Here is a 13,969-nt window from a genome sequence, read left to right as displayed (position 1 = left end):
CTATCTTAGTCCGTGGCGCCGGCCCTGTATTTAACCCATGGTCTGTAACAACATGGAAAATAAAAATGCTCTGATTTTTGAGATCAGCCTAAGTTTTAATTATGATGTCATCAGCTTAAAAAATTATTCATGGATATATGAAATTTTTAGAGTATGTATATTAATAAAGATATTTTATACTCACAATGACATTTTCAAATGTAATTTTTTTAACAAAAATGATTTTAACTTCCTGTTAGGAATTAGTCGTACTAATAGTAAAATAAATTACTTTTAATCACAATCATAACATGAAATACTTAGTATTTAGTAATATTATAGGTTTACAAATCATCTTTGTTCAGAATCGTTTTTCGTTTACAATTTTTTTGTACCATTCATTACAGTAGACTAACCTACTGTACACCAGAACGACTGCACCCATTTTATGTTATACATAAAATAATATTTATTAACAATTTTAAAAATTTTTATTGTTTTAATTGTTAAAATATAATATAATATAAATAAAAATAAATAATAATTTAAATACAATTTACTACTTAAATAGGTATTAACTATTAAAGATTGCCTTTTAATTGACTTTTTAATATTTTAAAGTTGATCAATCTGCTCTTGAAGTTGGAGATTTTTTTGTACTTCAGTCTCAAGCTCTTTTACGGCAGCTAAATATTGTCGGTGCGCTGACATACAAGTAGACAACTGGTTGTTTAGATTAGTCTTAATGCTTTGCTCTTTGTTTCTTTTACTTTCTACCTACGAACCCATCATGTAGTCATCATTACCAAACCAAGCATCAAACAAAATGAGTCCCCAAGACTTACCCTGTCTAAAGTTTGTTTTACGCTAACATCTATGTTTTCTAACTGCCTCAAAAACTGTTCTTTTGACTCTGGTGACTTTTCTGCTCTACAATTTAATAGGTTTATTAAAATATAAGAAATAAAAAATATTCTACAACACGATTGATTGACTACATACTCTGGATAAGCGTCCAGAATTGAACTCAATAGTGATAGCTCTTTATTCAAGTACATTTGGACATCACTAAGAGTATTGTAGAGAGCGTAATGTCGTTTTGTCTCTCGATACCTGGCCGATACTAAATTAATATAAAATGTAAGAATAAGACACCAAATATATAAGTAAAATATCAACAAGTACAAAACAATACATGTAAGAGTATACCTTCATTGGACAGCTCAACAAATCGTCTTTGGTATTGGGCCAATTCAGCTCTGTCGGGTATTTGATCGAGTTTTCGTTTCATTAGCCCCACAGCTCTAGCTTTTTTACTCAGTTTCGTTCTAGCCGCTTCCACCATGTTTCTAATATTGTCTAATTCTTCTTTAAGTTCCGTATCATCTTCTACTGGCTCTTCAAGCAATGCTCTAGCTTCCCTAACATAAAATGGTTGTATGATAACAAAAGAAGCAAATTATACATAGTATGTACACAATTAATTGACAATGAATTAGACGCATCTATACTCCGAAGTAGATCGTTTAGCGAATGTAGACTAAGCGGCCGTTCCGTGGACCCAAATTCCCCCACTATGTGACAGTCGACACACACATTGTATATTACACACTCGCAGCCAACAGGCGAGTCTTGTTGTCGGCGACGGCGCTTAATCGGTGGCGCTCGGGCTGGTAAAGTGGTGGGAATACGCGGAAAAAACCGAGTTTTAGTCGTTGCCTGGTCTACTTCTCTCGTGGGACGGAGTATAATATCACCTATATAATTACCTAAACTTGACACATTAGCTAACTGTAGGCAAGCTGCAAATCTTTTTTGGCTAAATTACTACAAAGAGGAAAAATGTATTAACCTTACTTATTATTCCAAATCTCTTTTGATGTTCCAGCTTAGATCTCACATCACCTTATTTTATTTTCACTACCAACTTTCTCAACTAATTTTGGTTAAAATGAGCCACTATACAGCTGCATGTATTTAGCATATTGAGACCCTTCTTTCTTGCTTTAATAATACTTAAAATGTTTTAAGCAATGTATTATATTAAATATTTAAATGTATAAACTGTAAATTTGTCAATTGTGTTGTATTATAAAATAAAATAAAAAATAACTCAAATGTCAAACAATTAGATGCGACCATTTTATGAACGACAAATTAAATATCTAGCTTGAAAATTAAAATTTGTATTTGTTTTTTCTCTAGCCCACAAGCAACATACCAAATTGTTCATTCACAATAATGATTATAATCAATTACAGTAAATAGGTATATTATATTAGTGTTCAGGGCACCTTATAGAATTATAATTGTATTTTAATTTTAAACCGAGCTATGAGTATTTTATAATTATTGTAAATTGTTTGTACATCTTAAAATACTCATAACAAGCTTTAAAATTAAAATAATTCTATAAGGTGCCCTGAATAATAATCTTACCTTTAAATTTTATAAGAGTTCATTTGACTCTAATTTTAGAAATTATTATGATTATAATCAATATTGTGAACTTAAAATTTGCTATATTGTGCATGGGTTAGATAGAGAAAACAAATAGTGTGCTGACATCCTCTTTAGCAAAGATAATGTTCTTATCTAAAAGTTTTATAATAGATCAATTCACTCTAATATCAAAACTAACAGCACACTAATAAAACTAGTGCGGCCAGCGAAATTAGGCAGGTGATTCTAGCGCCACAAGTGGCGTTTTTCGATAGGGCTATCTAAAACTATATAGCCCTACCAAAAATCACCACTTGTGGCGCTAGAATCACCCGCAAAATTTTGTTGACCGCACTATAGTGAATGAACATTTACTAATTTGTATGTGTATAAGACGGAGAAAACAAAATTTATATTTAATACATGGGTAGCGTCCTCTTAATATATTGTGTATATAATATATATAAATTTAGTGTACTTTATTTTTTGCTGGTACTCTTCCATTTTTATTTCACACTCTTTTTGAAATGTTTCTTCGGTTTCCTTCACTTTTTCATACTCGGTTAGAAGAATTTTAATTTTTTCATGTTCCCTGTAAAAAAAAGTAATGATTAAAAATTTAGGGTTCAGTTTATATTTTTATCTACCACAAATGTTTCTATAATTATTACCGTTTTCTATCGTCCCCCATGTTGTTATTCTGCAAAGTTATTTTTTCTATTTTACTCTCAATTTTAACTGTTTCTTCTTGAGATTGTGTTAACTCTTCAGCTAGTTTTTGATTTTCTTCTTTTAACTTGGCAATTTTTTCTTCATCTGTCATCACAGTCTAAATAGTAATAAAACAATAGTGATAATTATTAATACAAAAATGAATATATTATACATGCAAACATTAATTACCTCAATAAAGTCATTGGCATAAAAAGGCTTTTTAATAAACCATTCACAACTTTCCATGTCTTCAGGTTCAGATATATCGTCAATACATTCCATTATTCTCTGCTCTTCCTTGTGAAAGGATTTATTTGTCCTATTGCCCGTCAAACATTTCTGAAATAAATATACATATTAGGCATACTTTTAATTGGGTTTTTGTTTAGATAATAAAGGTTAAGAGGATGTCAGGGTATTGTTTGTTTTCTCTCTCTCTGGCCCACCCGCAAAACATAGACAAAACGCATTTACGCAGAATCATTCTTTATATTATGTTTTTAAAGTAATCTTAAAGTAAAATCACCCATTACAAAAATGATAGAGACTAATACATTTGAGGGTATGACATATCGATTAAACAGATTTAATTCCAACAGGCCAGTGACACATTGGCGCGTTGAAAATCGTAAAGGTTTATATACTCTATAATTAAATCGGATTTTTTTAAAAAAACTCTGAAACTTAGATAGGCCATTAACAATGACCTCTCAATTTAAAGGCATAGGTGGTTTTAGCATTTATTTTTTACTCTGTTTCTGAAATTACGGACGATGTTGAATGTGTTTATGATAAAAATAAAAAATAATAAAAACTTTTTTAAGTGAAAGCATTTTATTTATGTTATGCATGTGTCTGAGAGAGAGAGAGAACAAATATTGTGCTAATAATCTTTTAAGTGGTATTATTATAAATGTTTTTCTATTTTACGAATTTACAATAATAAATTTACTATTTCAAGTTCATAAGATTTTTTATGTTTTGTGTTTTGTTTTAAAAATTAACCAATAAGAAAATGTACAATCTGTAAAATCTGTAAAATAAAACAAAAAATGTTGTTTGTGAGAGATTAGAGAAGCCATATAGAAATTGGCCAATAGAGACATTTTAGGTTCACATCAAAGTATAAAACATGTGTCATAATTATAACATCATGACCTTTAAAAAATTTAATTGACCCATGGTTGAAATAAAAAATTCCAATATACATTATACATATGTTTAGGGTTACAATGAAAAAGCTGGATGACGTAAATAAAGGGAGCCAATTAGTGACACTACTTCAAGTCATCAGTTAAATCACAATATTGTATTATATTTTATATTACTTACTTTAAGATGGTTACATCTTTCCTTATATTTAGGTTCACTTTCCAAGACATTTTTAAAACAAATTAACTTATCAAATTGATTAGCAGCATAGAGCATCAAGAATTCACCTCTTTCTTTTCTCTTTTCTATGGAACGCTTCACTAACCACTGAAAATCAATTTTTGTAAACATTACACGAATTAGAATATGATTGCAATAAAATTTTTAATAAAGGTACTATTACACTATCACTGCGTTCAGAAGTTTCTTGTTATTCACCAAATTAAATAATATTGTTTATATAAAACAATTTTACTACTAATCATCAATACACCTGACCCCACAATGAAGTTGTTGAATATTTTCTATTTGGTATATTGCAATAATGTGTAAACCGATTGGTTTACACAGATGAACATGGTAGTATAATAATACCTTAATATTGATTCTTCAATAGTCAATAGCAATTACTTGAACAACAGGAAATACATGGATATAATCAAGGCCCTGAATTTGATGCGGCTCAATCTGGTAAGGACACTTCATTGTAGGTAGGACGGACACAATTTTTTCTGTGAGTGCTCTAATAATAATAATTTATATATTTTTAAATAGTATTTACAAATCTAAATTTAAATAATGCGAAAACTTACATCTTTTGACCGATGACTAAAGATTCATCGAAATGTAGATTAATGTCCAAGTCAACATTACAATTATCTATGCACCACGTAAGACCTCCAATAATCTGTGCACATGTATTTAATGAATATACTAAGATAAGTAATTATTTTGGTAGAAAAAATAAATATCGTTCTAACCTTGTCAAATGGAGATAAGCCTTTAATTCTAGCACGAAAATATCCAGCTGCAATTAACAGATCTACAATTTCTTGTAGTTTCTGTGACTGTTCTTCGTCTTCTCTAGTTTCGATCTGAAAATGAAATCGACAATATCAAAAATGATAAGATACCTATCATACGAAATAAGATTATTTTATTCAATAGAATAAATCTATGTGCATTAATATGTACCTGTTTTTCTCTCCCATCTGCGTCGATAAAGGTGGTAGAGATCTTCAAGCTTTTAGGCTTAAACACTTCCCTAAGAGACATTGTATAGATTTTTCTATAAAATATCCAGCCTCCTACCGACAAGAAGGTGGTAACATTCAAACAAATATACCAACAATTATTTTGTTTCTGTAGGTTCCCTTACTGACAGGCTGTCTGTGAAGAGTGAACTACTGAACTGTCTGAACTGTGGAAGTGTGAACATGAAGATTGAAGACAGCTTCCGTTCCCTTACTGTGCTGTAGATTAATATTATTTTAATTTATTCTGCAATATTACTCTACTACTCTAGTAGTCTATGAGCTTTAAGAGCTTTAAGAGCTCATAGAGTAATACCATTGATTAAGTAAACACATAGATAAGATTATAGTAAGCATTACCACGATTTAAGATATACAGGTTGCACATCGACTACTGATAAGGTGAAATACGAAATGACTATTGCAATAATTAATGTGTGGCGCTCCAAGCGGAAATATTCCATATAATAAATGTTTTATCTAAGCAATTTTAATAATTTTATAAATGACGATAATAATTTCATAAATATTAAATTCATATTTCATATTATTAATAAAAATAAACAGTAAATAGTATAGTATGCCCTTTCTAATAAATGTAAAACATATTTTAACGCTTATAAGTTATAAACACGGTAGATTATAGACTATAATCTACTGTGGTTATAAGTATTCATTATATATTTATATGCCAATTAACAAGCAATATGTGAAAAGTACATAATAATATTGGATTCAAAACATAAGTAATATAAGGAATAAGGATGATTAACTGTATAAACATAAATACTATTAAAAAAAAAAAATAGGTATAAACAAGAATTTTAACATTTAACTAATTTAGACAACTTTTTTTAGTTTTATTTTTTTTTAGGTTTTTTAGATTTTCTAGATAAGTGTACTGTCTCATTCTCATTGTAATATAATAAGAAAAAATGTTAGTTAACACCTCAACTTTATGCATTGAACAAGAAAATTTAAGCTCAAACTTATTATTAAAGAATTCTTTAACTCATTATAAGTAAGTTCAAACACATCATTTGAGTTAGCATGTTTTTCAAAACAAGTTTCCAGATATCTTAGAATTATAAACAAACTGTGATCTGGATGTGTAAGGTATCCTTTACTTTTGCTTGAACTAAAGCAGCCTCTTGACCTACTGATGACGTATTTAAGTTCTTTAAGCCTTCAATGCAAATTAAGCATTTAGTTTTGTTAACTAAACGCTTTGCTATGTATCTATTAAATATATTTATGTCAATATGGCCCCGATTAAATGAAACTGTATCTTGAAACCAAATGTTTGTTTGTATAGCTTATTATCACGATTAAAGATATAAATCTTAAATCGTGCTTATTAGTTATTTTATACATTCAAAAACCACTCACTCACAAACTGACTGATCGCAACTTTTAAAAAACACAAATCGTATGAACTTGAAATTGGAGTAATGGTACCTTTAATTTTACATCCAACAGATGTGCAATAATAAATTCAATAACAACAAAATAAGAAAATCGTTGTTACGAGAATTTGTTAATTTATGTAAAAATATACAATATCTAATTTAAAACACTTGTAAAAAATTAATTTGACTTTCAGTAAGTTTATTTTTATGTTGAATGTAGAAAAACTTAAGGGGAATCTTGTATAAAAATTTCAAATCTTAGATACCTATTATATATGTATATAAAAACATTTTTAAGAATTTCTAACTAGAAATAATTTGGACATTTTTGTGATTTTGATGACTGTATTGATTTTACAATGTGTGATTTTTTTTGTGTCTGTTTACACGATAAGTAGTCGAAATAAAGCTTCGATTTTCAAGTTCAGTATCTTGTTTGATGAGAAAGTGAATATTGTTGGTGCATTGGGGAGGTCAACATTTAAAATTCCCAATAGTTTTCAAAATCTACGAGAAAAACAACTTACAAATTAAGGAAAAACCGGCCAAATGCGAGTCGGGCTCGCTTACGAAGGGTTTCGTACCATAACCGGCTATAAACATGTCGGCAACACTTCTTATATTATATATTCCAGAAGTTTCAGTATTTGTTGTTAATTGTTATAGTGGCAACAGAAATACATAATCTGTGAAAATTTCAACTTTCTAACTTTCATGATTCATGAGATACAGCCTGGTGACAGACGGACGGACGGACGGACAGACGGACAGCTGAGCCTATTAGTAATAGGGTCCCGTTTTACTGTATACAGAACCCTAAAAACCAACTTTTATTGATTGTTAGAAACATTTTACTTAATATTTCTTGAAAGATTTTTTATGTCTGGTTAATATGCTGTCGCTTGCAAGGTTTATAAATATGTATAGACATATGAAACTATGAAAGTCTTTCGGGTGCCATTTATTTGCCATCCCTGAACTATATAGTAGACTATATAGTTGGTATACCTATAAATGGCTATAATAGTAATAATAATACATTTTGATGCTTGAAAAAATAAACAGGCCCGAACTCCAGCCGATGGTAGCCGATTAATATTATATGATGGCGTACTCGCTAGCTCAAGTAATAATAGTAATAACTAATAAACGATGTTGTGTTTTAAATTATCTGTGACAGTCTAGGACGAAACTCAGAATCGGCTCATTTGCAATAATTCTGATTACCTACGAGCACTAATATACACCTGCAGCGAAAATGGCCGAGTCATATAATAACGAAACTACCCCCCAAAGCGAAACTATCATTATTATGGACATGATTGACAAAATTATCAACAACCTCGAGTAGGTACGGAGAAAATATGTAAACGAGACTATACTTACAGTCAGAATAGACAATTTCGACCAGGAAGCGACTTTCGACGATTTGGCTGTGCTTTTGTTTCATGATTCGCACGTCAGGCAGAGGTAGTGGTGCGAAGTGGAGAGGCGGAGGATGCGCTCAACTCCACGCAGATGAACGACGAAAATCGTTTCCATCGCCGTGGAGAGGAATACTAAAACCGTATAGGTATGCGTATTTTGCTGTTGCTCCCGAAGCGACCTCGACCCTAGGAAAAATATACCTATGCTACAATTACTCACAACTATATACATGAAAGCAATAGAACAAATATTTTTTAAACGCTAATTAGTGTAATTAGTACTAATTAATATTTAATTACAAATATATACTTATAGTGCATAATATGTTCTATTGGTATATACTTATCATTAAAAGAATGTATATACATATATATTATATATAATAAATACCTAATTTTCAAATATTAACAGTAATATTTTATTTTATACCTATTACGATAATATTATATTATGTATAATTCTGTAAAACTTAAGACCCCGAAATAAAATATTACGTTTCTTATGATATTTCGACGATAATATAATAGTGTGGGATGTTATAAGTAGGTTTAGGGACTTCTAGCATTTGCATACTTTTGTTAATTATTGTTAAAAATAGCAGAGTGCGAAATAAATTCATTTCTCTGTGCCATGATATCAGATCTAAAATCTGAATGTGCATATTTTTGCGTATTTGATAGATTTTGCAGGAAAGTGCTTATTTTAAAATTGTTATGCTTATTTTGCATGTCTTGACAATTTTTCAAATTTCAAATTAAACATTATAGATACATACAAGTGATTAAATGTTATTTTAAACTGAAAACCAGTAATAAACAATATATTTTTCCGGAAAATTCAAAATTAACTTAACTGGGAAAATAAAAAAAATATATGAGTAGGTAAGTTTTAAGTTAATGCAGTAAAGGCAAATGAGTTAAGTTAAAGTTAAGTTAATTAAAACACCGAACTAGTAAGTTAAGTTAATAAGTTAAAATCAACTTGACTTCTACCCATTATCTCGTTAATGCCCAGCCTTGCCAAATTCTGACTTCACTGTTGTTTTCAGCATGGTTAACTACATACGTTGAAACAAAATAAAATTTAAAAAAAGCAGCCAAGTGCGAGTCGGACTCGAACATGAAGGGCTCCGTAGCAGCAAGTAACATAAATAATACCTAAGTCGTTTCGTTCGGCCGGCACGAACTTTGGCCCCACCACCAGACCCAGCAGAAGTCTTGTTTAATATTATAATAATATTACCCGCTCGGATAAGCGCAGTCGGGAACCTGCCCCCGCGCGCTCCACACCCGGTACCGATCAAGTCATGCCCCGCGCGAATTATAATTATTATTTACTTATTTATTTATTTATTAAAAAAAAAACTACTGACTAGATTTCGTTCAAACCAATTTTCGGTGGAAGTATGCATGGTAATGTACACCATATATTTTTTTGGTTTTATCATCCTCATATTTTAGAAGTTATGGGGGGGGGGGACACATTTTACCACTTTGGGAGTGTCTCTCGCGCAAACTATACAGTTTAAAAAAAAATATATAAGAAACCTCAATATCATTTTAGAAGACCTATCCATAGATACCCCACACGTATTGGTTAGATGAAAAAAATGATGTTTGAGTTTTAAGTTTGGGGAACTCCCAAAATGTATTTATTTTTTCTATTTTTGTGTGAAAATCTTAATGCGGTTCACAGAATACATCTACTTACCAAGTTTCAATAGTATAGTTCTTATAGTTTCGGAGAAAAGTGGCTGTGACACCCGGACGGACAGACAGACGGACATGACGAATCTATAAGGGATCCGTTTTTTGCTAAGGAACCCTAAAAAACAGAAATATACCACTGATTTCACCATCATTCTTAACTTGTTAGAATACGTAAAAAAATAATTAAAATTTGTTATTTGTGCTGCGCGCAACACTTAAGGTACAGTGCTGTCGTTGTGTTTGCGCGCAAACGTAAGATCGCAAACTTTGGAAGGATAAAACTTCCAAAACAATGATTTTTTTGCACCACCATCCTTGACTTGTTAAAACACGTTTGTTTCAAAAAAAAAATTTAAAAAACTAAAGTGAATTTATGCCAAATATATTATAATATTGTATAGGTACTAAATTGTGTAGAATTTTAAACCAAATTTAATAATTTTGTGTATATATTAGTTTTAGGATTTTTGATAAATTATTTATTATTGTACCTATTTTGGCTATATCCAGCTATACCACTCACCACTATGCTTGAAAATGTATTATTTATAGTATACATATTTATTTTATTTATTTAGTATTTAGTATTTATATAGTATTTTGAGTAAAAAAATGTCCATCCCCCTCCTAACCTAATTACGTGACTGCTATCTACTCCACACATAATATTAAGAATATTTATGTATTATAATTTATATCGTAACCATATTATATACGAATAAAAGTATCATAATACTTTTGAAATTACCAAACTAAAATATTTTTTCTAACCCATCGTAATTAGTAACACAGAATAGAATAATTAGTAATTACTAATTACCTACCAATATGAAAGTGGAATCGATCTTTAAAATTTTAAATGTTTTTTTTCTGAGATCGATCGGCTAAAATGAAAAACCGTTTTAATCACATTGGCGCTTTTATGTTTACAATCACGTGTGTAATACACGCGTATACGTCATATTATATTATGTAGTCCAGTGTTTTGTATACGTCATTATGGTTTAGCTATAATGTTTCATAATGGAAAAAAACGGTGTGTAATTTTTTTTATAAATCATCATTGTGATAGACCTTGATAAAATATTTTTCGAACAAAGTGTGTCTTGTCCGGTCGTGTTATGCCCACCTACGAGCTCGCTCGTGCATTTATGTAGCACATATATAGCTGGTATGCTGTATCTAGTATACCTAATGTATAAAATATATTAATATTATACCTATATAGAAACTAGAAAGATAATATAGATCGCCGGTAAATTTCAAATGAACGTAATACGAAATTACGCAACGCTGTATAAGGATAAAATATGATCTAATATATTACTGCATATTATATGATAATAATTTTTTATTTATAGCCAACGGTTCACCGCACGAGAACTCTGGAATTGAACTTTACGTTTTATTAGCTGGCGGGCACTTTAACAAAATGTCACGTGTCACAGACCACAGTGTCTGTATAAAATAAACACTTTGTATAAATATTAGCAGTGTGCGAGAAGTCATTCGATTGATATATGAATAGCTAAGAGAAAGTCACCAATTTCCGTTACGACTATCCCAATATATATCGTGTTCTACTCATTTTCATCCTATAGGTACCTATATCGATGGTTCATAATATGTAAGTAAATTTTAGTAGATATTAGTACCTTCACGATACGTCGATATCTATATGTACCTGAGTGGGCAAATGTATAAACTGGGCCCTTGGTTACCTTTTTTATTGCAAACTCGGCCCGGAAATTTAAGATAATAAAGCGAAGGTCGGTTGTGAACTCAGCCCGATAATTTTGACCGATTTATCCTGCACTTTAATTTCAAAATTCCAATTTATATTATACTTATTACTTATATTATAATACTATTTAACACTTATATAATTTCACTATACAATTTTACTTATATTTTTTTGCACTGAATACTGCAACGAAATCCAACACTGAAACATTTTACAAACATTTTTACATGATTTTACATTTATCTAACGAATTTCATACTATGAATAATAATATGAGAATGAAAATAAACAAAATAATTTTTAGAGTACCTATAATGAAAATCGCCTCTTCGTGGTACATTCTGGGTAATGCTAAATGGTTCTCAAAAAATATTATAAGACTTTGAAATAATAAAGTGGTTCGTGCCTATTTCAGCGCATACCTACGTATTATTTCTCAATGTTTATGCATTACTATGCATTGGTTTTAAATTGTTTTAATATGTTCAATATTTTTAATAAGACTTTGTTGTGAATAGCGATGCTTAAAAATCTGTAAATTGTTTACTTTTAAAATGGATATGATTTAGAAATTTCTAATTTCTATTTTTATCGATTTTAATACTGTTTCAACATTAGTATTTAATTAATAGAGTTGTGTTTTCATTATAATCTTACTAATTTTCGAAAACTTATTACGAAAAGATTGTCTGTTGGAAATGAAAAGTATCATTATAATGTCGCAGAAAACAGAGTACCTTCTGTCTTAATTCAACCATGAATCTAAATTATTTATTTTATTTATCATATTATGAGTACGAATATAAATCAAATCGGTTGTTAAAGTTCCTCGTCGGTCGTAGGTATCTGAGATGAATTTTGTTGTACCTATCTTATAACATTAACAATCATATTATATATACCTACCTATATATTTTAAAATAGGTATTCACTACCTACTACTCAGACTAAAAACATAATAATTGTAATAACGAAAGTCCTATATTCGTTAACAACTATACTGTTGTAATAATTTTATAACAAAAGAAAACCAATCTGTTTTCGTGAAATCGTGTACACCCAACACCCAAGCACTTATATTGAACATATAATAGTGATTTCAATTCATGCGTTAAATAAATCGTTGATAAGACACACAAATCTGCAAATTAGATTGTCCTCAACACGATTTTGAACAAACTGTAATTATTATATTATAAAATATCACAAAGGCATTCGAATTGATACATATAAGTGTGCAACGTATATTATAATCGTAAATTGTTATACTTTCAATTCGTATAATGTTTTCGCCTTGAAATAATCTACTATTATACATAGATAGGTAACGTAACTAAATGTTAGTTTTAGGAAACAATAAAATATCTATAACCTTTTATTAATTTGTTCCTTGATATAATTTTATAGTCAGAACATTCGAAATTCGGATTTAATGATTTTTATCTTGAAAATTCGAATTTAATAAAAAGTGCGTAGATGATAGATTTTCTAGATATTGTGAAAGTAATCTTCACAGTATATCATGTATATGTTCATTAGTGATAATTAGAATAGGTGAATCCTCAAATATAATATTTGAAAAATTACGGATAACATATTTTTATTATATTTTCCCGATTTTAGATTCTGAGTGGAACGATGAATGTATTGATTTTACAATGATGTGTGTTTTTTTTTTCATTTTATTTTTTTTGTGTCTGTGTACCCGATAAGTAGTCGAAATAATGCTTCGATTATCAACTTCAGTATCTTGTTCGATTGGAAAGTGAATATCGTTGGTGCATTGGGGTCTGGGGAGGTCAAAATTTAAAATTCCCAGTAATTTTCAAAAGCACCGTGAAAAACAAAAGAAAAATTAAGGAAAAACGGGAATTTTTACGCAAAATCGATTTTTCACAAAATTGAATTTGGTTTTTGGTGTAACTTTAAAACAAATGACCGTAGATACATGAAATTTTCAATGGTTGTTTATATTTCCATTTTCTATACACGATAACATTTTCAAAATATTTTGATTTGTTTTGAGCTGTTTACGGACAATTTGAGTTTCCAATTTAATTTGTTTTTTTTTCTATGAATGTCAATAAAACTTTATTTGTTGAGTAAAAATACTTGAAAATTTAATATAAGACTCCTATA

General features: G+C 29.7%; 1 protein-coding gene across 1 annotated transcript; it reads right to left on the bottom strand.

Annotated features, from left to right (window-relative positions):
• Window positions 1–524: 524 nt before the first annotated feature.
• Window positions 525–5,906, bottom strand: LOC100166181 (coiled-coil domain-containing protein 93). Its single transcript, XM_029490686.1, has 13 exons — window positions 5,666–5,906; window positions 5,482–5,594; window positions 5,268–5,381; window positions 5,100–5,194; window positions 4,918–5,029; window positions 4,468–4,614; window positions 3,325–3,474; window positions 3,093–3,250; window positions 2,900–3,013; window positions 1,189–1,400; window positions 982–1,102; window positions 825–909; window positions 525–756 (listed from the first exon to the last, which is right to left on the bottom strand). Exons 2-13 carry the CDS (start codon window positions 5,560–5,562, stop codon window positions 595–597), a joined length of 1,551 nt encoding a protein of 516 aa, XP_029346546.1. The 5' UTR covers window positions 5,563–5,594; window positions 5,666–5,906; the 3' UTR covers window positions 525–594.
• Window positions 5,907–13,969: the final 8,063 nt, after the last annotated feature.

The sequence above is a fragment of the Acyrthosiphon pisum genome, chromosome A2 (genome assembly GCF_005508785.2).
Source record: "Acyrthosiphon pisum isolate AL4f chromosome A2, pea_aphid_22Mar2018_4r6ur, whole genome shotgun sequence".
NCBI lineage: Eukaryota > Metazoa > Arthropoda > Insecta > Hemiptera > Aphididae > Acyrthosiphon > Acyrthosiphon pisum.
Note: the sequence above shows the minus strand (reverse complement) of the source record. Positions and strands in the feature narration are given on the sequence as shown.